This window comes from Cyanistes caeruleus, chromosome 22 (genome assembly GCF_971803275.1).
Source record: "Cyanistes caeruleus chromosome 22, bCyaCae1.hap1.1, whole genome shotgun sequence".
Taxonomy (NCBI): Eukaryota; Metazoa; Chordata; class Aves; order Passeriformes; family Paridae; genus Cyanistes; species Cyanistes caeruleus.
The window spans coordinates 6198946-6226786 of NC_141722.1; the positions used below are offsets into that span (position 1 = coordinate 6198946).

At 46.0% G+C, this 27841-nt stretch overlaps 1 protein-coding gene across 1 annotated transcript; it reads right to left on the reverse strand.

The window, feature by feature from the left end:
• Positions 1-4589: 4589 nt before the first annotated feature.
• On the reverse strand, positions 4590-27469 carry LOC111938645 (ATPase family AAA domain containing 3A). Its single transcript, XM_023940506.2, has 16 exons — positions 27193-27469; positions 26340-26416; positions 25649-25750; positions 24138-24197; positions 23752-23821; positions 22773-22938; positions 21896-21965; positions 19837-19992; positions 19592-19648; positions 18560-18685; positions 17618-17742; positions 15383-15434; positions 13698-13768; positions 11314-11481; positions 10940-11048; positions 4590-4983 (listed from the first exon to the last, which is right to left on the reverse strand). Exons 1-16 carry the CDS (start codon positions 27425-27427, stop codon positions 4804-4806), a joined length of 1824 nt encoding a protein of 607 aa, XP_023796274.2. The 5' UTR covers positions 27428-27469; the 3' UTR covers positions 4590-4803.
• Positions 27470-27841: the final 372 nt, after the last annotated feature.

The window sequence follows — 27841 nt, forward strand, 5'->3', positions numbered from 1 at the left end:
TCAGCCCAGCTCCCTGGGGTGTCCAGGAGGACAAGAAGCAGTGAGTGAACTTCCTAAAGAAAATAAAAAGCTCAAACGGAAAGAGCCAGGTCTGTGGCTTCCCTGCAGGGGCTGAGGAGAGAGAAGCAGAGGAGAGGGGAGATGTGGAAGGGTCAGGAGCTGCTCACCCTGGCTGGGCTGTTGGGACCCTGCTGTGGCTGTGTGTCCATGTGTCCAGAGCTCTGTGTGTCACCGTGTTCCCTGCATGGAGCCTGTCCCTACTCTGGCACCTCCACCCATTTGCACTCATTTCTATTCCAAAGGGATTTCCAGTTTCTGGCCCCTCCTGGGATTCCCCAGGAATGTGGCTCAGTCACAGTTCACACTGAGGCAGAGGAAGCCCTGCACTCACTTTAGCGAGTTTTTTCACATGTGAAACACCAGGACAGAGCCTGGAGTGCTGTTTTCCCTGATTGTTAATCCTTCTTTTCTTTTTTCCTGCACTCACACCACTTCTGCATGCATCAGGCAGGGAGAGGCACAGCACAGACTGCCAGAGAGAGATTAAACTCTGCTCCAAGTTTAATCACAGAATAATCTTTACTGTGGTTGAAAAGCAATAATGGCTAATTTTTTTATTAAATCCACTTGCACAGGCAGATTTCACCCAAAGCTTTGTGGTCTGCAGTGACTGGAGGGGTGGCAGCCTGTGCTGAGGCTCTGGGGAGCAGCTTAAGGTGAAGAGAACTTGGGGTGGGGGAGGCAATAGAAAAAGCACACTGTGATTTTATTTGGGTCAATGAGTGAGTGTATTTCAGCCATTCCTTCCCTTTCAATAAGATGTTTGTATAATAGACAACCAGTTCAGCTCCTGGAACTAAGCCCATCCTTTGCTGTTTGTCAGTAAAGTAGTTTTTTGCATGTTTTGCATCTGAGTGTTTTTTCCAACCCTTTGAACCCAGCAATTTCACCTGGGGCAGACCTGGGGCACCCCAGAGCAGCAGGTGCCCAGTTCTGGGCAGGGGGGTAACAGGAGGAGGTGCAAACAAGAATGGGAGAGGGTGAGGAGAGCTGTCCTGACCTCAGAAGCACTGTGTGATTCCCCCCAGGTTCTGGGACAGATTTTCACTGCTTGGCTCCTGCTTGCTGGGATAGCAGGGAAGCTCCAAGATCCAAAAACTGATTTTAAACCAAGATAAAAAATTTCACTGTTCAATTCTGGGTGCAAGCTGCCTCCAGAGAGGAGCCTGAGTCTCTTATGCCCACTGCCTGGAAGGGCAGGATAAAGAGGAAAAGCACAGGAATCTCAGGTCTTTGGCATGGAGAAGGAAAACTTGGATCATTTCCCATTCCAGCAGTACTGAAATCTGCCACCATGAACCAGTTCTCTGACATCCCTCATCCTGCTCCTTGCTGGCACAGGACCACCCACCCAGAGCACCTCTGACCCTGCCTACGGCTCCAATCCTGCACTAAGATGTTGCTGCAGGACTTGTTCATGAGTCTGGGCACATCTGGGCATATCTGGGCACATCCCAGGCTCAGTGCAGACAAAGCAGAGCAGAAAAAAAACCCCAGCACACAAGACAAGGGCTTATAAAAGATTCTGAGTGGTTTTTCTCCACTCCAAACACAAACACAGGTTGCCAGGGAAGAGTTTCCTGGGGAGATTCCCACCTTCCCAAAGCCCAGAAGAGGGACATGGAGTGCCTAGTGCTCATATCCCTGTGCTGTCACAACAGGAATCTCCTCCCAGCCTTTCACATTCCATACATATCCTTCAAAGGATGGTAACTGGGAGTAGCCAGGGCTGGCCAGGCTGTAAATCTGTCCCCAGCTGCAGTGCTGAGGCACCAGGACCACATTTCCAGTGGCAGCAGCCAGGATGGGAGGGATGGATTGTCCGCAAATCCATCTGCTCTGGGATTTGCTCTCCGATACCAAATTCCATTTTAATAAAGTGCTATTGGCTCATACCTCAGTATCAGGATAGAAGATAACCTCAGCTTGGGGTTGCTATCCTCTGGCCCTGCCTGGAGTGTTGAATAGCTGGGTGCCACCTCCACGGTCACCCCAGAGCTGACAGCAAGCCAGGGATAAACCTCTGCACTTAAATCTGGGATGGGGCAGGAGTTCAGGGTGACAGGTCACATTCCACAGAAGCAGCAGCAGCAGTGACAGCAGCAGGTCCAGGTGTCAGCAGGGCATGGAATCACCTCGCTGGTAGCCAGGAGAGAGCACAGGGGGAGGGGCAAGGAATGGCTAGGGAAGGCAGGATTAGGAGAGTTGGAGGCAACAGGGACTGGGATAAAATAACAGCACAAAGTGTGAAGGAAGGAGATGCGTGGGAGTGGCTGGAGAAGGGTATTTCCTGTGGAAATTAAAAAGTGGCACCAAGGAGAAATGGCATCAGTGTGCAAAGGTCTTTGCCTTTCTTTCCATGCACTGGGAAGAGGTGAAATAGGGCTGGAAGACTGAATCCAAGGAAAACAAGCTGTCCACGGCACCTCTGTCCCTCTGCACCTGCCTCACCTGGCACATGGAGCATCCCAAGTCTCCTCAACCAGGCTCAACCTCTGCTCTTCCCTGCTCCACCTCAGTTTTCCCAGCCTGGGTGCCATCTCCTCCTGTGCTTCCCAGGTGGGATGTGAGACATCCATCCCTGAGCAGGAGCTGGATAAATGCTGGATCCACACTCCTGGCACTCACAGCCAAGGGCAGATGCGGCTGTGGATTCCAGACCCTGCACAAACAAGGATTTCTCCAAAGGAGATGAGGAGGACGTGCCTGGTCTGCCCAGAGCCACAAAGATCTCTGGGAAGGAGGAGGAATTCCCTGGAGATTTCAGCCCCACAGATGCTGGGCAACTTTCCAGGGGCTGTGCAAGGACATTGGGAGCAGAGGGAAGGAGCTCTGGGATTCCAACAGCACCAGGCCTGCACAGGAGCCTGCAGCACAAAGCTCTGCCCAGCTGATTCTGTCAGGATTTTTTTCCAGGACCAGTTGCAGACTGGAAATCTGACAGTGTCCCAAATTTGTACTCAATCCCTGCTGGCCAGAGCATGGTGCTCCCCCTGCTTCTTTCAGGGACCCGATTCCATCTGCAGCAGGAATCTCAGCAAAGAGCCGAGGCAGCAGCTCTGTGCCTCTCCCATGGGTCCACAGCAGCATTCCAGCCCCTGGGATCTGCAGAAACACAGCCACACAGCAGGACAAGGCAGAGCACCTTTCCCTCCCTCCTGTGCTCCATGGAGATGCTCCATGGGAAGGCGGGGGAAGGAATTGAAGGTTTATGGCACAATTAGGGATTGGAATCACATGAGCAGAGCTCCCTCATATCATTCCTTAGCAGAGGGGTTTAGCAGTGGCTCTGCTCAGCTCCCATCTCCTGGGGCTTGGCAGAAATAATTCCAGTAAAATCTTAAATGGGAAAGGGAAAGCCTGGAATAGCTAATCCTGAGCAGTGGACTGAAGGACAATTATACCTGGGCTGACAGGGAAGGGAAAAAGTGGGGTTTGAGTTGATTTTAATCATTCTGAACACCCAGTGTGTGGTTTGGTTGTACAGAGATTCTCCCCAGCCCACAGCAATGCACCAGGTCAGAGGGCCAGGCAAGTGGGGACCTCACCAAAGGAGCATCTTCTAAAACGCCTCTTCACATCTGCCAGGGGAAAATAGCAAGGAATTACTGTGGGGGATGCTGGCAGCCCAGGCAAGGAAGGTCTGCAGCCTCAGGAATTATTTCCTGGTGTCCCACAGGGCTCTGTCCAAGCTCCTGAGCTCACCAGCTCCTGCCACGAAACAGCTCCAAGCTCAGCCAGCCCTGGAATGGACAAAGTGGAGCTGGTGTCAGCTCCTGTGTGAGGAGAACAGCTCAGCAAGGTACTCAAGGGCACAGATTTAGGTCAGGCCAATGTGCCTGTGCTGTGTAGCTACAGAAGAGGCTTCAGAGTAGAGCACTGAGTTCATATTCAATTCAAATGCAGAAAAAATAAAAAAATCAAGATATTTTCTAACCTGTCTCTCATATGCACAGAAGAACAAATGTCATCTCATCAAGACAGGCTCGTGTTCAGGGCTTGACAATGGCACATTTTCTCAGCTGTTCCAGAAATGCAGGAGAAAACCCATGTTGCGAGAGCAGCTTGATGGCAGCAGTGGGAGCAAACAAGCCCCATTCATCTCTCTCTCTTCAGACCATGCTGGATCTGTGTTCCCCAAACTCATCTCTTTAAGGAGAAAAGTGGTTCAGCTGGGAGAAAAATATATGGGGCTGCTCTCAGACCACCTGTGTTGACTCCAATTCAACCAATTAATCCTCCTAAATGCACTTTTGTAAGAAAAATTTACTCTGAGACTCTGAAAGGCAACTCAAGTGATGCCACCCAGAGATGTGAGCGAGGAGCTGTCATGGACAGGATGCGGGGAAAATGGTGAGAAATGCCTCTGCTGGAGCACAAGCCCTACAGATTTAAATGTATGGCAGTGTCAGGCTTGGACAAGCCCTGGCTTCCCTTGGTGCTGGGACACTGCAGAAATGGCAGAGAAGCATTTGGGGTTTGTGCCTCTCCAGCAGGACAGGCCATAGAGACCAACACAGCCAGTGGTATTTCAGCAAGGGGTCCTTTAATTCAGTTACTTCTCCCTTATTAAAACCATTTTGTTTTTCTGGTGCAGTTTAAAGCCACGAGACCCAAGGCAGCCTGCGGCAGCACGCCCTCCCTGGCACCAAGGGCCGTGCTGCTCTCCACAAGTGATTCCACCAAACCTTTGCCCAGAAGCTCCTCCCAGCTTTCTCTCCTCAGGTGAAGCCTGCAGGCTTCTCACACCGGTGTCTCTTTAGGGAAAGGTAGCAAGGGGCTCCTGTCAGTCCCTTTGTTTGCTTCAGCACCCTCTGTTTTCAGCCACTCCATCTTCTGTCGGTGCTGCTGCATCGCATCGGCCACGCGGGCATCGATCATGGCCTCAGTGAGCACCCCATCCTCCGAGGCATAGGCTGCTGCCTGTGGGGACAAGGACACCTCAGACAGCTCAGGGATGGCATTGCCCAGGACCAGGAGACATCTCAGACTGCTCCCTCTCTGTTGTTCTCCATGCATGGTTTCCCCCACAACGCCCTCATTCCAGGTGGCACACAGAGCTATCACCACCAAGAAGCTCTGCCCACCTCTGTATTTCCTGGGAATCAAAGCCCTTGTTTTCAGAAGAAAAGGTCCCACACTTGTCTTGTTTAAATTTCTTCTCCTGTTCTTAAAGAGCTGCATATGTGAAGCCAATAAGGTGAAGAGAGGTGGGTGCAGGGGGGTGATGGAACGACTCCATCCAAACAACAGAAATTGTTTAAACACTTGCACAGCCGAATGAATGTCAGTGCTGGGGGGAAACATGGGCAATGTGGTGCCTCTAAAATGATGTTTCATGTGCACTGATCCTGCTTTCCTAACGCACTTTACTCAGGAATCTCCCCTGCATTACTTCTGTACTGTGTCAGCTCCCACCCTGCACTCAAAAGCCCACAGGACCTTCCCTTTCCTCCCCTCTCCCAACTCCCCTCTCCAGTTCTGCTTGGCAAACACTCCATCCTGGAGCTGGGAGTGTCAGCACAGATGTGACCACAGCTCCTTGGGGAAAGGGTTGGCAACTCCTGCCCCCCTTGTCCAACAGTCTGCTGTGGCCTGTGAGGCAGCAGCAGAGGGACAGTCCCTTGGGAAGGGGACAGACAGGACAGCTGGGGCTCTGCCCGGCCATCCTGCAGATGCCAGCACAGCCGGTCCCTCCAAGTGAGGCAAGGATGCTTGTGCTGTCAGCTGTACCCATCTCCAAGGTAACAGAGCAGCCCCCAAGCTGCAGATTTCTAAATCTGGTTCCTCCCTCTGCAAGTGCTCCTATGAGCAGCTATGTGTTGCACTTAGGGAATGAAGAAGCTTGGGATGAGGAGTGGGATCCGGGTAGCTCCCCACAGCCATCCTGCCTGGCCCTAAGAGCCCCAAACCTCTCCCCATATCCATAGAGCCACATCCTGGATTGCCACATGCCAACCCTTCTGTCTCCTGTCCCAGTGAGGAATATTAACTTTGGTTTCAGACACACTGCAGTGTGATTCCGAGGCAGCACACACAGGCTACATTAATTATTGATGGTGCAAAACATCAGTTCCTGCAAGAAACAAGTCTGACAGCAAAAGCAGCACAGAAACAAACTCAAGTGTGACCCTTTTACACCTCCACTGCCCAGGGATGTCCACAAGGCAGAAGACAAAGCCCAGGATGAGCTGTTGCTTTGCTGTCACCACAGTGTTGTGGGTTAGAGCTGCCTATTACATCAGTGCTACCTCACTGCAGTAACTATTTCCAGAAATGAGCAAAAGGTTACCCAGGCTGGTTTTCAGGCTCCTCTAACCTACTTTCCAACCATTTTTTGGGGGGAACTGATTAGACCACAAAAAGTCTCACTTGCACAAGTCACCAGAGCTGGCTGGTTTTTCATGCAAGCAGCATCAAATCCTTTCCCTGTGCAAACCCTTTGCAATCCTTCCTCCAGGCAGCACTGACAAGTCAGGCTGGTGGTCATACTTAAAACCAGGAGTAAACACTGGCCTGGGGGAGGGAGTGCAGAGAAGGAGCAGAATTCTCTGTAAACAGAGAATTCTCTCTGCACAAAGACTCTTGTGTTGCACTCACTGCCTGAGCAGGATCCTCAGCACTGAGGCTGCCACTTCTGCTTCCAAAACCTGCCAAACACTCCCACAGCACCTCTCCCAACCCCTCCTGTCCTCTCTGTAAAAGGGGAACTCTGGAAAGGTTTTATTCAGACCTCACTCATCCAGTTTACATCCCCTCTCAATCCAGCCCTGGTGAGGTATTTTAAAATGAAAAAGCACCTTCCCGGGATGCATTTTTGTGCTTCCAGAGCTCAGAGAGGAAGGATGCCTGGCCTGCTCTCCTCCCTGCCACTGCACAGCCCATCCAGCCCAGTGTGGAACCTCCTGCAAAGCTGTGCAGTTCACGCTCTGCTGATTTTGTCAATGACTTTCTATTTTTAGAAAGCCTTAGGCCCTCACTGTCGAGAAAGCAAATGGGAGAAGCAGCTGCCCCTTCTGGGAGTAGCTTGCACACACACAAAAATGGTACCAAGCTTCATTTATATTCATACCTCTGCCTCCTGCATGGACAAATTTTAACCCATTTTATCCAGTGCAGCAATTCCTGTTTTATTCCTCAAAACGAATTATGAAATAATTTTGTTTGGTGGGGATGGAACAGATGACAATTCCAGCCTAAATGACCTCATGTTTCATTTCAGCCAAGACTTGTGGTTTATTTTAACCTGGCCAGACTAATCTGTATCATTTGAATCCCATTGATAATGAAAATAGCCTGATTAAAAAAAACTCCACACAAAAATACAACAGCTATTTTAAAAATATAAACAGAGTTCAGGGAACAAAAGAAAGGCATTTATGTCAGTGGCATAAAAAGGCAAGGAAATGACAGGAAGCTCACACTGGGACATAAAACTCCTGGGAATTCTCCTGAAGTGCTGCCAAAACAATTTTCCAAGATTACAGCTTGGAATAGCGAAAGGTTGCTTTTTGGTTTTGACATTTTATCTAAAGCACATCTGTAGATTTGAGTACAGTGCTGGGATATCTGCACATGACTATAAACAGAGCTGAGGGGAATTTTTTAAGGGGAAAATGCATCTGGTCCATGCTAAAGCCATAAAGGTCAATGGAAAAGCACAAGGACAAAAGGGAATGCTGTCTTCTGCAGAAGTTATTAAAATGGATTTCTAGCACGCACACTGTTAGCTGTGCCAGACAGCAATATTCTTCCCAGTGCTAGAGGTTACACTTTTGGCTTTTCTGCATCTTATTTTTTTTTTCCCTCTTGGTAAATACAGGACAGACAGAGTCAGACCAAAACAGCAGTGGGCTAGAATTTCATGTAAATGACAGCCCATCAATCTCAAATTCAGTTTATGGTGGAGTTAAACCTCTGAATGCTGCAGCTATTGCTCAGTTTAACTGAGATGTTTTTTCAAAAGCAATATTGGCAGAAGAATCCTTGTGGGAACTGACTGCAAGGGCACAGGACACAGTGGCCACTGCTGCTGTCCCAGAGAAGAGCTAATGGTTGTGATGCTTTCACCTCGTAAAGCTTCAGAACTTCCCCTTTCCCCAAACCATCTCTGGGATCAAGTTCTGGGAAGGGAAGATGATCCCAGAGCTGCTGAGGATTCCAGAGGCTCCAAACTCCATCAGGGCTGCACAAACACCTTCCTGTGCACAGGATTAAAGCTAAGGTATGCACTCAGAAAGGGGCTGCTCACATCAAGCACAGGGTGGGATTGTGGGGTTTGACCCCTGCAGGGGCCAGAGATGGGCTTGGATGATCCCTGTGGGTTTTTCCCAGCTCAAAATATTCTGTAATCAGATTATTTGCCACCTTTGTCTGGCAGCACCTTGAATTAAAAGGGAATTAAAAGACCAAAAATGATATATTGATATGAGATATAAGAAATACAGTGTCTGTGGTACATAAGCACCCTACAGCTGCTGCATCCAGCTGAGGGAAGTCTGATAAGGATTTTTTGGAGTCAGTTCCTGGTTCCTCCAGCCCCTACCTACCCTGAGCACTGTAGCTATGCAGTTAAGTCATCTTGCCAAGCTATTTTTAGCTCTGCTCAGCTCCCTGACCCAGTTCAGAACACGGGAAGCAGAGCAGGAAGGCAGGAATTTGAGGCAGGAAAACACTGCCAGAAAGGCTTGACAACTGTGGTCTTAAACCTTCCCTGACAGCCCAGAGCACTGGAGCAGCTACAAAGGCACCTACAACGAGTCCCCAGTGCTAAAACAGGGCCTAAAATACCAACAGCTCCCAGAAGATCAGCTGGATGTGTGCAAAAAACACCTGCCTGGAGAGGGGCTTTACCCCAAACCCGCTGAGGGGCTTCACACAGGCAAACCCAAAGGCAGGTGGGACATGTGGCCAGGCAGGTGGCCAACATCAGTGGCCAGAGCTGGCAGAAAAGCAGCTCCAGCCAAGCTCTAGTCAGTCACAGCTCGTCCAAAAAATGGACCATGGCTCATGGGTTTTTATCCTTTTCTAAGTTGGGTCCATTTGCAGACTGGGGGTTAATCCTCCAATTCCAGCTTCAGGAAATGAAGGAATTTACCCCAAGTTTGCTGTCCCCAACTCACTTTTGTTTCCATCTCTCAGGCCTGAGGCAGTGAGGTGTCCTTGATTCCCAGGCCTGGAGAGGAATTGCTGTCTCTGCCCAAAATGGGAAGGCAGCAGCTCCCACTGTGTGTGGAGTGTAGAGTTCTGCACTGAAGAGCTGCAGGGTTACAAATCCATGGAAAATAAAGAAAAGCTAAAATCCTGTGGCATTACAAAGTGACTGAAAAAGAACCCCCAGAGCATCAACAGCTCTGACAGGCAGCTCCCAGGACAGTGTTCAAGACAACTCTTATCCCACCCTGGATGCCCTCATGGCCCCATGTCCAGCCCCTGGGCTGCTCACTGACCTTTGGCACATCCCACTCCCCTTCCTGACCAACAAGAAATGAGGCCCCTTTGATTTTAACACAGATGAAGTTTCTTGCTACATCCAACCAACTCAAGTATTTCTTCCCACCCTCTCCTGCATGTTTGTTTTTTTCAAGCCCTTTGAGTGTTTCATGAGAGCAGAGGAACACAACTTCCCGCCGCAATTTTACATCAAACTTTGTTAATAGTGAATAGTGCTGGCAGCACAAGATACCATTTTAAAAAGATGTCAGGGAAAATTAGTCACCCCCGCCTTTTTCCTCCCTTCACCAGCACTTAAAGGATAATTGACAAAAGCCGAGATCATTCCTGGGGAGTAATGACAAACTTGCTGATAAGGGGTGATAAAAAGCAAGGGATCATTTATCACAACTTCTTATCATAGGAAATAGTTGGCAGCAAAGCCTTTCACATACGTGGGGCAGATGACAGTACACATTTTGAAATATGATTCAATATCACAAAAATTATACAGGAAAATTAACCAGCTGTGTGCTACCAAAGAATAAAATAGGAACTAACAGCACTCAAATTGGACTTCGGCTCATGACTACTGCAATTAAAATTAATTTGAACTAGAAAGGAACAATATTTCTGTCCCTTAAAAGGTGGAAACCCAGTAGCAGAAGGAATGAAATGCACAAACTTCGTAAGATGTTTGTGAGCTGCCAAACTTAATTAAAAATTTAAGAAAATATACAAAAAGTCACTTTGTTTTTACAATCCCTGAAAGGAAGCTGACATGAGTAAGGTTACATGACACACAAATTGGAGCACATTCCTTCAGTTGAGATTTCTAGGTTAGTTTATGAAAATACACAATCCAGCAAGAAAATGGCAGCTGTGACAAAACAAGGTGAAAACCTGGTTTAAAAAAAAAAAATCACTAAAAATCACTAAAGCTTGCATGTGAATAACTGTACCCCAAATGACTGCATTTCTTATTTTTTATGTATGGAAGAAATACCTTTCTTTTTTTTCCAGCTCCAATTACAGTTAGATTTGTTTCTTTAATAGCTCAAGTTGCACTGAAGTGTTTAAAACAAGAAGGGAAAGGAGGATGGTTTAGTACCCTAATGAGGGCAACAACATCAGGCATCTCTTCTTCTGAGCTACCAAAGCTGGACCATGACCATGGCCAGCATGGACTGCCCAAATTCACTCTAAACTCACCTGCTTTACTTAAATTCCATAAGAGATTTCCCATTATGGATTATCAAAACTGTTCCTATTTATGGGATAAGGAATTATGCTGATATTCCAACACCCACCCCAGAGGCAGCAGTGTTCTGGTACCACCCTATGGACAAATGAAACTTTCACAGGGAGAGATGATCTGAGACTCTAGAATTAAATCCTCAAACCTTCCAGGAAGGGAAAAAGAAGGAAGGAGCAAAGCCCCACTCACCTGCCATGCAACAGCAAGCTGAGAGATCTCCCGGCCAGACATGCCCTCAGTCAGTCTGGCAATGTCTGAGCACTTCTTGCCATAATCAAACTGGGCCAGCTTCAACCTCCTGAAAGGCAGAACAACCTTTGATTGACGTGTAGCTACACCAAAGGTGTTCCTACAGTTTCCTGCTTGCATTACTGCCTCCTGAATTTTAACGGCACAACAAAAAATCTGGGATGGCATTGCATCAAGATGGCGAGAGACATCTCCCATCTCTTGAGCTGCTTTTTGAAAGTGGGTTTATAGACAGAACATACAGGAAAGGGGATAAGAAAAACAAGAAAAGAAGAAGAATTCTCCAAGGTGGGAGAGCGGTGAGGTGTACTCACTGTTTGCCCTCCGTGGCTGGCTTCAGGACGTGCTGGTCGAAATACATCCTGACGAGTCGCTCGCGTTCCTCCAGCTGGGGCAGGTCGAAGTTCACCATCTCATCTATCCTGTCATTGATGGCCCAGTCAAACTGCTCAGGCTGGTTGCTTGCTAAAACAAGCATAAACCTGGAATTAGGGGGGGAAAAAAAAAAAGGATAGACTGACAAAGCCATAAAAATAAAAATCCATGAACTGAGTCTGAACATTGGGAGCTGTTGTAGTTAGGATTAAAGGCGTTTCATCACTTGGAAAAAACCTGGACTCCTTAGAAATAGCTTTAACAGCATCTGAAGCACTGCACTAAAATGTGTTTTGGGCTGTTTAGAACAGTCTGATATGTGCAGACCAAGCTCTGCTCCACGATACATGTGCTGCTCCAGGTCCTCCTGCATTTTGGAGCTGGAAATCCTTTTATTTTATTGCTTTGCAATGACACTTCTCCCCCCTGCCAATAATTTAATGCTTTAATTGATGTCAGTAGTTTAATAGTGCCTAATAATTTGAAATGGGCTTTTAAGCACAGCTATTGGAATATTGATGTTCTTGCTGTCTGGCTGAATCATTGGCTACAAGGGGCTGTGTTCTCTGCTGTCATGTCTGGAGATAATTTGGCCAAGATAAGTGGCTTTTCGACCAAAAAGGACTCGCAGAAACACAAGCCTGGATTAAGGATTACCATGCAGCCTGATACTCAGACAGTCAGCTATCCTTTTGGGAAGTTTAAAGGCAGCAATTCCCAATCCTGGTGATGACTCCCTGCTGAAGGAAGAGCTCTCCTCAGGGTCCCACCAAAGCAGCCCCATTTACATGTCCCATTACACCGATCCCAGTGAGCTCCCATTCATGGATGAGGACTGCTCCTTGCCCAGAGCAGCAATAGGCTGCTCAGAAGTCAAAAGCAGTGCATGAATCACCAGGGCATGTTCAGTGTCCTCAAATGGCTCATGGTTGAAATCAGGGCTGAATTCAACTTGAAAGCTCATTGCAAACGAGAGCTCAGCTGTTCTGTGAGGAGGCAGAGCATCCCCAGCACCCAAAACGCATCCCCAGAGCTCTTCCAAAGCAATTTAACATCAGGGGAAAGAATGAACCATCTCCTGCCTGTCCCTGATTTAGAGAACAAATATTTAATGTGTTTATTCTTGCAAATATAATTTAATAATTAATAATAATTATACTGAACATGACTTTATAGAGCAACTCCACATATCATTTTAGAAGAGATTTGCTCTCCTCCTGAAGGGAAAACCAAGGTTCTTGCAGGATCAACACCTTGCTTTGTAGCAATTTATTTATTTTAGAACAATACCCCTTCCCAGGCACCCCTGGCACAGAGAAGCTACACACAAGCATTTATCAGTTACAGGTGTATTGGTTCCAACAAGTTCAAGAGACCCCAAGGACAGAAAATGTCCTGGAACAGTGACCTTCCAGGATATTTGTTTCAATGGCATGAGGTTTCTCAAGAAATCTTTCGTTCCAGCCTGACTGAGGGGAGTTCATGATTAAATAAACTTCACTTTCCCACATAAAGCTAGAGACAACTTTTCTTGCTGGCTCAATTGTAAAAGGAGAAATTTTAACAACTAAGTAAAGTTCACACCAAAAAATCAAATATTATTTGAGGAAGGTGGAGGAACGGTCACCTCTCTATTATGCTAGCCAGGAAATGGTTTTGGCTAAACTGAGCAGTGCTGTGCAGAGAGTTCCTATGGATGTGACAAAGGGAGCAAGAGTGGGGCACAGTGACATTGCCACTCTGTCACCTCAGCCCTGCCATCCTGTGCTCAGCGAGGAAGGAACAGCTCTGGGATTCCACACGGAGTCAGACAGAAAGAAATGGAGTCAGACGGAAACTCATCTGCCTCAAAGTTCCTGCCCACACAAGCACAAGGTGGGAGGAGGTCACTGGAGAAGAACAAGCACCACTGAAGTGTTTTTCCAGGTATCCTGGTTAAGGGCAAATTTTGAGAACCTCTCAGAACATGAAGCACCCAGCCAGGATGAACTTGAAATGTTTGTGGTAGTGATTTTCCTGAGCTCTTGTATAAACAGTAACTTACCAAGAAAGATAATATAAACATCAAGACACCCAAGATGTCCAAATACCACCCCAATTTCATGAAAAAAAATTCCTTCTGTTCTGATTTCCAAGTGCCAGGGAAAGTTGAAGGAGGATCAAGCTACATTCAGTACATCAACTCAAAGGGGAATATTCTCTGCAGATTTCTTTCAATCCCTCAGCAGCACAGATCATTTCCAACTTCCATTTGTACACCAGAGACCTTTTAAAGACTTTACTCAATTCAGGGAAATATCAGCTGCAGAAAGTGGATACTCACTTGTTGCTGTGCTGCCCTGTTCTGTGCAGAAATGCATTTAAAGTTGCTCTGAGATCTTCACTGATTTTCTCCTGCAAAGAGGAAACCCAAAGGAGGATCAGCTGCTGAGGACTGCAGAGAGCTCATAGCTTTAAGCAGCATTATGGACAAAGGGAATTCTCCTATTGTCAAGCACTTGCATTACAGCAGAATCCAAAGCACTCTCTCACCTTGGGGAAAAAAACCAATTTATACACCCAGGAAAAAGGTTAGGAATAAAGCTTCCAGAAGAGAGACTACAGATTTATCCACACACATCCAGTGATTTGCTTCAAACCCAATGCTCTGGCCACTGTCCCAGGTGGCTTTCCCTGCTATGGGAAGTTCAGTGTGATATTTAGAGGAAAATAAGCCAAGGATTCACTCACACATTCAAATAACCTTCTGGAGAGCTTTTTAAATACACAGCTGAGATTCAATAGCAGGTCCAGACTGGTTGTACAATGTGGTGACTGACTTTGGAAACACAAATTATTAGTACAGGGGAAGATGCTGCTGTAACTTTGTTCCATGTAGCAAAAAGCAGTTTCATAATGAAAACTTTCCAGGATAAATGTCTGTGGGGACAAAGCCCAAACCTTACAAGGTACAAGCATGAACAACTTTCAGCACATGCCTCTTTCCTTCCTATTTTCCTGCTGCAAAACCCTCAACAAGACTGGGCAACTGATGCGTTTTCCCTCGTCTTAAAATTAAGAGCTAGACACAGTTAAGGGATAAAGGGTTTTTATCTTGATATTTAATAAGGTTTTTTATGGTGCAACAATTTGCTAAGGTGGAATATGCTGAAACGCACATTCGTGGTAGAGCATGTGGACAATTTTATAGATTTTGTAAATTAGCATATTTAATTAAGATGTTTTAACAAGAGGTTTGAATGAAGAGCGTAGTATTTCTTTATTCCGAAGTATTTTTCCTTAGATGGGTTTAATTCTCGTTCATGGGATGTGTTTTAGAGGGAACTTTGGCTTTTTGAGGTAGTGTAGGGTTTTTTGGTTTTTAATGGCCAGGCTTTAGGATGTTTGGTTATTTTGGCCTAACAGAATATTAGGACTATGTCAAGATATTAGATTTAAAGAATTACAAGTATGTATGCTAAGGGTATTGAGAATACATAAGAGATATTTAAAAGAAAAAACGAAAAATTATCATGGTATTGTCGCCCTGAAAACTCAGTTTTCTGAGCTTGCTGAAATAGTTTTCTAAAGACTGTCCCAGGACAGTGACTGTAAACATAGATATGTATACATTCTTTCTGATACACATCTTTTGATGGACATCTCTCACAGTCAGTGCGGTTGGAAAGGTGTTAACATGACTATCCAATCCCTGGCCGTGGTCAGAAACCTATAAATTCTGAGAGAAGAAATAAAGTTCTCTCTTCCTTTCACCACACCTCGAGCCATGCTCGTGTGACCTATTTCATATCCAGCAGCAACATGGCATCACCACCCATCTTTTGCAGGCAGGAATTTTCAGTTTCAAGATGCTCAAAAAGCTGATTTCTTGTCTCTGACATCAGTTAATCAGGTGAGCACTGAGGCACCTGCTAGCTTCCATTTTTTGCCCATTGAAGCCAGATAATCAGAGTGCAGGAGGCTGCTGGCTGGCACTGATGCAGGAGCAGACACACACCAAGCACTTACTGTCGCCCTTTTCCTCAGGAATGCGTCCGCTTCATCCACGAACAGCAGGAGGCTGCAAAAGGAAAGCACTACACAGTAACAGGACACAGGTAAGTGATGCTCAGCTAGTTCCAGGATCCTCCTGCCCCCACTGCCAGGCACCCACAGCTGGCAACACCCAAAGGATTGCACAAGCAACCTCATTTCCTCAGGCAGCGTTTCGTAGCTATGCTGGGGCAAGCTGTCCGTGGCGTGCACCTGGCCCAGCCCAGCAGCTGAAAAATGGATTAATTTCACACACCTCAAGGCCATAAATCTGCCCCCAAGCCCCTGGAGTTCTGTTTCCTGGTGTTCACAAGAAGACTGAAGCAAGACTAAGGCACATGGCCTTAAACTCCTCTGGATTTTTAATTCTAGATGCGAGTTTTCACAGGCACAGTTTGAAGTTTGTGCCAGCAGTGCTGGATGTTACTGCCAAGCTTCATTAGATATTTGAAATTTAGACCTGCTGAGAGTGCTATTTTAGCATTCCCTCCTCTTTACAGAGATGTGTACAAGGGCACAATACAGAAATCTTGGTGACAGTGCTCCCTGCTATTTTTCTTCCTTATGCCACTTTGAAAAGCACAAACCAGAGTCCTCTCCTCAGCCTGCTTTGTTATTTTGTGAGGTTTTTCTCTCTCAAACCACAGCAGCACCAATGTAATGGTTTTACTACCTGTGGAGAAGCGAATTAATAAAGTCCATGAATTATTCACCAAAATAAATTCACTTATAACCCAAGGGCAGTGCTCTTCCCAAGGGACTGAGCCTGTAAAGATATTTATCAATAACAGAACCAGGGTGCTCATGAAGCTGTCACAGCTTGTACTACCTCCTTGCCTAGCTTCGAACCCAGCTTTCTTCCAGGGGATTTCAGGCATATTAATATCTTCCAGCCAGCTCCAGCTTCTCCCATATACTCTCTGCAGAGAAGTGTGATTGTGAAATCACAATTTCAGTTAATAAAGGAAACAGCTAAGACTGCTGGATATTCAGAATTAAATACTTCTTAAATACTTCAGTGCTACTGGAGGTGAGAATATTGATTCTATGGACCCATGTAAGCTTTGATCAGGAAGTGTAGGAAGCTGAAATGTACATAAATTTTTATCAGGGCAGAGAAATTCAGACCCAGACAACGCTGTAAAAGAATTCCTTAATGGAATCATCCAGCTGAGTATCCTCCTTCACATCTCTTCCAACTTCTCACTTAAATTCTAAGCTCACTTAAATTCTTTCCTTCTACAGTGCTTTTAAGGATAAAAGCTTAAAAAATTAAATCCTTAGGTCGTTTCCCTGCTTTTTTCTTTGTAAGGGGAAATAGAAAGATTTAGATGATGAATGAAGCAAGGATTAAAAGAGACACTCTAAGATAATGTCCATCTCAAGCAATCAGAGAACACATAAATCACTGAGCAGCCACATTTACAGATCTGAGATCAAACCAGCACAAAACCCAAAGTGACACCCCCTGAAAGTTCAATATTGAATTTTACCATCCTGGCTGGACAAACAGCTCCTCAGCTATCTCTGCACTGTAAAAACTCATTTACATTGGTAGGAGCGAATTGGCTACACACTCAGGGAGCCAAGATTCAGCCTCAACATGAAGATTCTCTGCAGATAAAAATTTGCTTGTAAAGGTGACTGAAAAAGCAAAAGTTCTTTTTTGTGTTTGTGATTTTTACATCTGATGTCAATGCCTTTAGCATCTGTCTGGCTCCTCATCCTCTATATTTCTTATAATTCACTCCTCCTGCAAAGTAAACAAGAAGCTGGATCTAAATACTATCAGTGTTTAAAATCTGAGCAGTTGCAACAGGGAACATCCAGAGTATGAACACCTGATTTGTGCTAAATCTTCTAATTAGTCAGATCATTCATCACCCTGAAGGAAATTTGTCCCAGCTTTCAAGTGGGCAGGAAGTGTCTTCCTGCTTGGTGAGATCAGACAATAAAGTTATGACTGATCTAGAAAAGTTGGTGTAAAAAGGGTTTGAGAGAATAAAAAAGCAAAGACTTTCAGCTTTTTAAATATTACTAATTAACAAGGATTCACCCATTCTAGGAAAACTTTTGAAGATTCTTCGAAATTTCAAAGTTTTCTCCATTTTACCTTACTCAGTAATAGTGACTAGAGCTGAACTACACTGTTGTGTTGAGGGCTTTTTGCACAAAAACCCAAATTGAGGATTCAAGAAAAGCTCAACTTACCCTCTCCTACTGGTGTTGGCCCAGTCGAACAGTTTGTGCATGGCTGTGACCCCTTCCCTGCCCATGGGAGCCACATCCCCTCCTGTCATGATGGCATAATCCATGCCCGAGTGCACAGCTAATTTCTGGAATCAAACAAAAACCAGCAAATTAAACCCCTTCTTTCACTGCAAGGTCATGGAGGATGAAGAGGGAATTAAAGCAGTTTAGTCCTGCCAGTATGCTTATTTGCAGAGGGCTTCCTTATGTTCTTTATTGCTTAGTGGCATTTGTGTATTATTTTTTCCATTTCTGTCCATCTCTATTGGCTTTAGAAACCCAAATTAGGTGGCTTTCAAAAATCCAGTAGTTGCCATAGAAAACTTTAGGTGCCATACTCTCAGAAAATCACTGGGGTAAGAGTTTGATGTACTGACAGAAGGAAAAAAATTCAACTTGCATCAATTTGTTAAATCTGCCACTGTTAAAAAGTTGATGACACCTCAGGTCTTGTGGACAAGCACTGAAAAGCAAGGGAAAAAAGTCAAATTCTGACTCAAATCCATGTAAAAATCATCCTGGCAGTGCCTCTGCACAGGGAGCCATGCCTGTCTCTGCTCTGGGACTGTGAACAACAGTAAGTTTATACCCACTTAGCCAAGGGTATAAACCCAACAGAGGTGGATATGAAGTGGCTGCTGCTGGGATTCCTACAACTCCCAGCTGCTAAGGGCCTTTTCCAGATGGAAGGGCTCCTCTGCCTCCTCTCAGCACCAGAATCCAAGTGGCTGCACCAGTTCAGAGCTGAAGCAGGCAGGCTGCCCTATCCTCGCTTTCTAACAGAAACACAATGTTTATGCAACACTCCAGTAAGAGATTTCAGCCCAGGGAGGCTTCTCAGGCCCTGCAATTTTCAGAACACTTTGCAACGTATAGGTTGGCAGAATGTTGGCAGGGTTTTACCTTGGCAAAGAGAGTTTTTCCAGTGCCAGGGGGACCGTACATCAGAACATTCCTGTACAGGCTTTTGTTCTTTTTTGTGTTTCTTGTTGCTATGGCAATGTCTCTCACACGTGCTTCCAGCTGGGGCTGCAAGAAAAGAGTTAAATGTAAGGACCAGAAAGTACCAAAAGAGCTGCAGCTACCAGGGTTCCCAGATCAGTACCTGCAGGAAGGAGGCAGCACTCCAGGCTCAAGCTTTTAAGTCTTAACTTCAGCTGCTCATGACTCCATACCAAGGTCATTTCCTGTCTATGTGAGGATTTACTTGATTTTCTGTCCACTTGGCTACAATTCTTTCATAAGAAAAAGCAGCAATGCAAGAAGCAGTGCAGTGACTATGCTAGGAACAGATAACACCTAAATATTCACTTCCTAATGGATACCCTGGGAGGGATATGTCAAAACACAAGCAACTCTTTGCAGTGCTAATTCCTTCTCAAGTCATAAACTCCTATTTATTTTACTACTGCATTTGGATCCCCAAATGAGAGCTATTCCTGCAGGAGCATTTTCTCTCAGCAGCTTCAAGCAGCTCTTAAATTTGCCTGATAACCAGGAATCAAATTCAGAAGCAAATATACAGAAGTAGCACTAATTAACAAGTTAAGAACCAGTCTCAGGGTGGGCAAGAAAACACAAAATTTAGATTGTTTTGGCCTAGAAGCAGGTCTGGGTTCAGTAATCCTTAACTTCAGATGGCACAAGTGACATAGTGTATCTTAACATGCTGACTACAGAGAGAAACTGCACCAGAGCAGGGACTGAACCAAGACTTACAACTGCTTTTCAACAGAGGAAAAAAAGGCGAACAGGCTGCTTAATGCGTGTCACACTGAACACTGGAGGTTATTAATGGTCTCAGTGTCCCAAGGGTGCTATGACTCCAAAACTGCTGGAATTACAGCTTTAGAAGTGAGTTTAAGGAACCAGCAGCTATTATTCAGAATCTAAAGTCATCCTTCACAGCCAAAGACAGGAAAACAGAGTACTCACACTGAGAACAACTCCTTCAAGGGCATCCTGAGCTTTGCTGGTCAGACGTTTACCAACCTTGAAAGGACAAATTCAGTTACTCACAGCTAAAAAAAACCAAACCACATTCTGAAAACTCACTTGGACTAAAACATCTTACAGAATGTCAGTGGGCTCATCCCATCCATTCTATTCTGTTCACTCAGACCCACTGATGATCCCAGGCTGAGTTTTAAGTGCAACACAGAAACAAAGCTGAATTTTACCTTGATGGGATGTTTCAGAGCCTCCAGCACAGTGATCCGGGAGGTTTCCCTCACCAGGGAGGGTTTGCCCAGCCGTGCCTCTATGTAGCGCCCTGCTACAGCTGTGGCATTTTTGGCAGAATAAACCCCCACTGCCAGCAGGGTCAGGCCTGCCACCTGCAAAAAAAGGGGGAAAGATTAGCAAAAACACTTGGCAAGGCACTGCTGCTGTGTGCACCCTGCCCTGTGGTGGGGAATTAAGATTCAGGACAAATGCTGACCAGGAGGAGTTTATTTTTGGTAAGGTGTTTTATCCGTGTTCAGACAGTCAAGGTCTCACACTCCCTGTTCACTGACTGCACTAGCACAACAAAAGGCAGAGGAAGCACAAGTGAAGCATTTAGTCCTGAATCCAGGAGTACATCCTACCCAAAATGTGTGGGGCTGTCCAGATTTTCAACTAAACTGAGTAATGAAGACAAAACAGCCACATCAGCCAGGTGCTGCCTGCCAGAATGCCCCTCACCACAGCAGAAAATGAAAGCTGAATTTAAGATGCCATGGTAAAACAGTTGAATTGTGGCTGCCACCAAGGAAGGGCACAATGGGGAACAAAAAGGGAATATCTGCTAAAGGTGACAATTGTGCCAGCCCAAACTCAACAGGGAATCAGGGACTCCACAGGAGAAACAAAGCCAAAACCATCATGGGAATGGAAATTACCTCACTGGATGGGAATTACCCTCACTGCACTGGGCTGTTCTTTCAGAAACCTCACAAAATGAGACATTCTCATCAATTTGCCAGTGAAGCAGAAAGACTCCAGACTTAGGAGTCAGCTTAAAGCTGATGCCAATAATTTATATCAGAGAAAAGAGCAAACTGCAGCAATAGCTTTTAAAATAAGCTGACTTCTCCTGCAAGTACAGATTGGGGTCAAAAACCTCAAGGACAACAAGGATGGCCCTGTTCAATAAACCATGAGGCACCATCTGTTCGCTCTCACTCTGCCAAAATGTGTGATATCACTTCTGCTCTGGATGGAAACACAAAGGGATCAGAACTGTGAGTTCCGGGATGCAAAGAGTGAGGGATCTCCACACCCAATTCAGCTCAGATACAGAACACAAAACGGATTTCACCTTTTTAGCAGCCTCCCTCTAAAAACAGTGTCATGATCTAATGCTTTTATACCATCCAGCACAGAGCAAAGTTCCCTCTGCCTGGATAGATCTGATGCCAGTTTCTCAGGTTTCTGGACTTCATTGATGTTCATGTCACAAGATACAGAGAAACAGAGCTTTAAAACTAAGTTCTGTATCAAACAAAGGAATGTGTCTCTGATCAGTAAACAAAGTGAATTACATTAAAACCACAATGAACCAAAAAACTTGAAGTAGAACCTTTGGGGCTCTTAAAATAACTGTCTGGTTCTTACCTTATAGTAATTTCAAAATTGTCAAAGCAACAGAAAACATAAGTTATCCAGCTGTGTCATCCCCTTTCCAAAAATATACTTTTTTTTTTAAGCTAAATGTCCCAAATTCACAAGAGAAGAGCAAAAATGACCATAATGCAGGAAAGTGGTATCTGGGTCAAGTGCTCAAAGCCCCAAGCACTGATCTACAAAAGATCTGAACGCTGCAGACATTCCAGGTACAGATGACAAAAGGAGCCACTAAAAGCTTGTCTTGTTCTCCCCAGTGCTCTCAGGGAAAGGATGTTTTGTATCAGCCTGTGTGTATAAAATCAGAGGGTGGAGCAGATGGTGCTGACTGATTTAAAGCAAAATTTCTATTTTAACCAGCCACACTACCAAAAATATATCTTTACTGTTGTTTTGTTGTAAGTATTACACTGAGAAACAACTTTATGTCTCCAAGATTCCACTGCCAAGCTCCTTTGTCCTGTGAAAAGATGCTGCTCTGACTTTCAATCAATTTATTTAGCACACAGAAGAGTTCTCTAAGTGCTCTCTAGACTACATCAAAATCAGATCTAAAGCTGTGACACAATCAGGAGTTTAACACATTTACAGACAGGCTTTTCTGGACGTTACTGACAGATATCCCAACCTTACCGTGGCTGTGACTTTATCCCAGTCTGTTACAAAGGCACGGAATCCTTCCCCAAAGAGCATCCCAGCTGTCCTGTGGCAAGCAAACAGCAAGGCAAGCAGGAGAGAAAGGGATTTCAAGGACTGAATTGATAAACTTTCAAGACAAACTTTCAGATTGTAATAAAGTTGTTACTCTTCTGCAGAACTAGTCAAAGCTAAGGGCTCACCTCCAAATTAGAACATGAACAAGCACAGAAAATATATTTATAGTCATTTGATATCTACACCTGAGCTGGGATTAAGTCAAAAAAAGCATTTAACTTTAAGATGGCATCAATTTATTTCTTTAATGCATTATTTGTGTTGAATTCTAAGTATTTTACTCTAAAGCTTTTTTTGTTCAAAACCTCAAAGGACCTAAAATTAACCAATTCCAAACCTAAACACCCACCTCTGTGGAGCCAAACTGCTTTATAGCTTTGTGGTGGATGGTCTGAAAGAGCTGAGGGGAACTGAAAGAACTGAGGGGCTTTCAGAATTACTGAGTTGCAGGATTAGAGGACAGGGCTTGAAATGATCTGTTAGAAAAATAGTTCATTATAAATGTCTCTGGTTGCCATTCAGGTGACAATGTAGTGAGACACGTGAGAGAGTTCACACAAGGGCACACAACACTGAAATTCCTCACAGGAATAAACCTCAGATTCTCTCACACATGGGGATGCCCTTAGAGAAACACCAGGCTGAAATTCCTTGGAGGATTAAACCCCAGGTTCTTCCGTGTGCTGCGACACACTTGAAAGAACCACCAGAATGGAACTCCTAAGAGGAACAGAGCCCAGCTTTCCAACATGCTGGGACACACATGAAGAAGCTCCAGACCCTGCCCTGCACCTACTTGAGGGACTCGAGCACGGTCTGGCGGTGCTCGGCGGCCTTGAGGCGGATCTGCTCACGGATGATGTCAGCATTCTCCCGCTCGGCTTTGGCACGCGCCCGTGCCTCTGCCTCCACCCGCAACATCTCGTTCTTGTGCCGCAGCTCCATCTCCCTCTCCACGGTAGCTTGGGTTAAAAAAAACAGCAGAGAGGTCACATTTTTGGGTAGCTTAATGCCAGGGAGCAGGAAAACCCCAGGGAAGTTACTGTGCATGGCTTGGAATGAAGAGGAGCAAAACAGAGCTGCCAGTCCCAAACAGGATTTTGGAAGCCCCGTTACTTCAAACATGGAATTGTGTGAAAGGAGAATTAATGAGAAATCCAGGAGTAAACTAACCCAACCCGACAGGGTTTCATCACTGGGCTGTTTTAGTCAGGCTACACTTCCCTCACTGGATGGCAGCACAGCTGTCCACATCTGTGCTCAAAGCAAGCCAGCCTTCCCATCCTGTTCAGTCAAACACAAATTGCCTTAACATTTCTGAGACCTGCACCTCAGTGGAGCTCTGCAAACCAAGGAACTCTGGCAATTCCCAACAACAAAAAGAAAATAAGCAAGTTTCATGATACAACTTTTTTATTTCCTGCAGGAAAATGTAGATGAGGTGACACAGATTTAACCACTCCTCCTCGAAGATGTTTTGGTTTTTTTCCCCCTCCTCAAAACTGGTTCTATTTTAGGTTGTTCCAGTACGAAATCAGAATTTCAGTTACTCTGTCAGGAGATACTGACAGCTCACTGGGAAATCCAGGAGTGACAGGGCAGATGATTAGCAGTGCAGCCCTCTCCAAAACTAACCTTTGAAGTAATTGCTAATTTTAGTGCTACTGGGATTTACCTGTTCTTGCCAATCTGACATCAAACACAGTATGGACAGAAAAATCAGCACAAGGACTCCACATGCCCTCACGCCCTCAGCAGCTGAACAAAACACTCACCTCGCCTCATGGCCTCCTGCTTCTGCACAGATTCCTCCTGCTTCCTCAGATTTTCCTCATTAGCAAGTTGCTACAGGGAGAGATAACAACGAAAGAGATGTTGATGTTGTGAGAACCTCAAAGTACCACAAATATTTTCAAGAAGCTGGTGCTCAGGCTGAAGAGTGTTTTCCTCTCCCCATCTCCCAGATTTATCCTCCTAATTCCAAGCTGCTGCTTTTTCCTAATGCCTAACCCTTGATGTGCCAAGCCAGCACTGCTGATGCTGAGCAGATAACATAGATAAACAGTGCCTAGCAGGACAGGGCACAGCTCCAGAGCATCCCCTGGATGTATGGAGGCTCCCAGCCCATTCCCAGCTGAATCAGAGCAGGAATCCACCTTACCTGCTGTCGCATTTGCTCATCATAGCGCTGCCGTGCCAGTTTGTCCTGGTACTGGGCTCTCTTCAAAAAGAAAAACAGAACTCAGAATACACAGATTAGGCAGTTAAAAAAACTGCCTGGTCCTCAGAGAAATGAGGTTCAGAAGGGAAAAAGCCAAACTAAATTGGAAAATCCACACAAATAAGAAATTATCCAGGATAATTTGAATGTGAACAGGGTAAAATATCTTCAGCACCAAAAACTCCTCTGTGCTGAGAAATCTCCACAGTCTGACTTCATTTTAAGGGTCCACAGATGTCAAAATAAAGAACAAGTGTTTCTTGGCCCAGAAAAGGAGACTTCACTGGGAAAAACAAAGTTTTCATGTTCTAAACCACATTATCTGGACTGGTAGTCACCAGTCTATTGCAAGCAATAGAACTGTCAGGATGGTTTTGATATTTACTTGTTCCTCATTAATTCCTCTTATCAATTTTCCACTGTAACTCCAAATAAACCCAAGTAATCTCCACTGAATTGGAAGTGGGCTGAGGATCCACATCCACCCGGAGGGAGAACTCTGTATCAGGGGGTGACATCATTCTCTCCAAACACAGGGATAGCAGAACAGCTTGGGAATTACCTCCTCATCAACAGTACAACATCCTGGAATAAACCAAGATTGAGTTTGCTGTGATTTCAAATAACCCATGAGCTTGCTGTGACTTCAAATGATGCCCTGTGAACAGCAGCAGGTGAAGAATCCTGAGAGCAGCTGAATGTGCAGCTGCTTCCTGGGCCCTTTTGAGCCCTGCTCAAAGTCCAAACTCTGCAAGAGGAAAAGCACCATGTGCCAAATAAACAGTTCTAGCAAACTTCCCAAGCTGGATAATCCATTAGAATTAACCAATTCCCTCATCTCCTGTGCTCTCAGAGTAAGAAATCACCATAATTTAGCTTTAAACATAAAGGCCAGCCTTTATTTTCCTTATTTCAGGATTATTGCCATGTCAGTGACTCAAGCTCAAACAACCAGAAAGCACGGACACTGCTCACAACAACTCAGATTTGCATCACTTCTCCTCTTAAGATATTTTTTCCTGTTTACTTCATAAGAAACAGGATTTCAAGCTACTTAAGACTGAAATCCAAATAACTTCAGAGCCATTTCACTGTCCAGGCTAATGCTTACAGTTGATAAACCAGTATTCCTCAACACTTCCCTGCAAAGTCCCTTAGGAAAATCCCAAAAAGCACAGAATGAGCACAACTGCTACCACCAGTTCCTCTGGACGTTCAAGAACTTGGGAACAAAGTCCAAGAAGACTAAAAATCTAGCTCAACCTTACAAATCCAGGACAGAACAGGGGTTCAGTCTGTGAACACCCCAGTCCTCTGGCTGCCCACAACCCCCTCTCCCCAAAAAGAGCTAATTAATTAAAGGAATAACGAAAGAGATAATTATTGCCTTTTCTATAAGAGAAGATACAAACAAGGTCTCCCCTCACTTGGCTTCCCCCTCATTCCCTTACTGCTTGATGCTGTTTGGTTTCTTCATTGAGTGTTTTCCTTCTCTCTTCTGCTTGCACCCGGATCTGCTCATTCTTCAGCTGTTCTATGGCAGCTTCATACTCCTGGGGGAACAATCAGAGTATGTAATTCCCATTAACAGACCATCCTGGAGAGAAATTCTACTGACAATTATATTCCAAGAAACCCCTCTGCAATCAGAGCAGTACCCTTAAAAGATGACCATTAACACAAGAAACTTAAATATGATAATAAAATTATTGTAAGAAGTATCATAATTAACCATTTCAGGATTAAATACAATTTAAAAAAATAAAAATCCAGGAGACCAACCACCACCCAAACAATCCCTAAATTCACTCAAAAGAGAAACAATAGTCTGCCCTTCACCAAACTACTTTACAGTTCCCACAGAAAACCCTTGTCATTCCCCAAAAACAGCAGTGATATTCCAGGAGTTACAAAACAACTCAGGACATGCAAGTTTAATCAAAACCACAAAAAAAAAGTGTCAGAATAGGCCAAATTAGCTGGGACTTCACCTGCCAGAATTACTTTTTTTTTTCCCTAAAGGCAAATAGCTACGATTTCCTGAAGCTGAATAGAAAGGAAAATTTATCACTCTCTGCAGAATAAAGATTTTATTTTTTATCCCTCCCAAACCTGGCAGCTGCCTGAGGAATTCCAACACACCTTCAGTTTGGTTTGCTGTTCCAGCTGCAAGGTCTGCTCCTGCATCTGAGCAAGGCTCAGAGCATCTTTTGCATGGCCTGGAGGATGGAAAGAGATTATGGATAGTGAGAGGTGTCTTCTCAGCAAAGAAGATGCTTAGACTGATCCATCCTGCTCCAGCTGTGCCTGCCTGGAGCACAGCTCTGCAAGGGCACATTCAATCCTTCAGGGAATAAATTATTATGAAACTTCTCAGCACACCTGTGGAAAAGATCCAACCAAGGCCAGGCTGGATGGGGCTGGAACAATCTGGGACAGTGGAAGATCCCTGTCCTTGGCAGAGGGTGGAATGAGATGGGATTTAAGGTTTTTTCCAACCCAAACCATTCTGGGAATCTGTGATTTTATGAAGATGCTCTCTCTCCCCTCACAAACCCTGTAGAACACACTCAGAGCTCACTGACTGATAATGCTGATCCCGGGGCCCCAGGAGAGCAGGGCAGGAGCCAGAGGCGACCCTGGGCAGGTGGGACCCGACAGAACATGAGGAATGGGAGGATGGGTGAGGCTGGAAAGACCCCGAGAGGCTCCAGCAGGGTCATCCCAGAGCACAGCACACAGGATTGTGTCCAGACACACCTGGAATATCGCCAGTGAAGGCCACTGCACACCCTCTCTGGCCTCTGTTCCAGAGTGGAACAGATAATTCCTCACGTCCATGTGGAATTTCCTGGGCACCGATTCCTGCCCTTTCCTCGCGTCCCATCGCCGGGCCCCACAGAGCAGAGCCCGCTGCCCGCTCTGACACCCCCTTTCCACACATTACCGCACCCTGAGGAGCTCCCCCACCCTCTCGACCCGTCCCCTCACGCACGGGACGCGTCCAACTCTCGCGCCGCCTTGGCAGCGCGCTCCAGGCCCGTGGGGTCGAAGTTGCTCCATTTGTCCTTGGGCGTCTGACGGTCCCCGGCGCCGCCGCCGCCACCACCGGGGACGGGCGGCAGGGAGAGACCGGCCCCACTTCCCGCGCCTGTCCCGGTGCCCGGGGGTGCCGCGTCCCCGCCGCCGCCCGGGGCGGTCCCGCGGTTGAGCCCGAACAGCCACGACATGAGGGCGGCGGCGGCTGCACGCGGGGGACGCGCCGCGACCCGCGCGCATGCGCCGGAGGGCGGGCGGGCCTCCCATTGGCTCGCGTGGGCTCTGTACCACACTCTGATTGGCGAAGAGACGCCGCGTGAGGGGTTTGATTGGTTGAGGTAGGCGTGAGGGGCGGGACCGCCGTGTGGGGGACGGAGCGCCGGGAGGGACAAACAGGGTAGGCGGCGCTTCTGCGTAGCAACGGGAGTGCAGTGCGTTGCTACGGGCCGTGAGGCGGGCACGGCTTTGCGGTTATCCCGGAGTTCCCTGGAAATCGGCTCGGGCCTGGCGTTATTTCCAGACTTCCGTATTTCTCCCGAAATCGCCTCCTTGGAATGGCAGAGAGGGTGGGAAAGCAGAAAAGGAGCGCGGAGAAACCTATCGCT

Excerpts from the sequence above, each read along its gene's own strand:
- LOC111938645 (XM_023940506.2), bottom strand. The coding sequence starts at position 27,427 with ATGTCGTGGCTGTTCGGGCTCAACCGCGGGACCGCCCCGGGCGGCGGC. Across the intron at positions 23,822-24,137 it reads ATGAGCAAATGCGACAGCAG|CAACTTGCTAATGAGGAAAA; the intron begins GTAAGGTGGATT and ends CTCTCCCTGTAG. Across the intron at positions 22,939-23,751 it reads GCAGGAGGCCATGAGGCGAG|CTACCGTGGAGAGGGAGATG; the intron begins GTGAGTGTTTTG and ends TTTTAACCCAAG.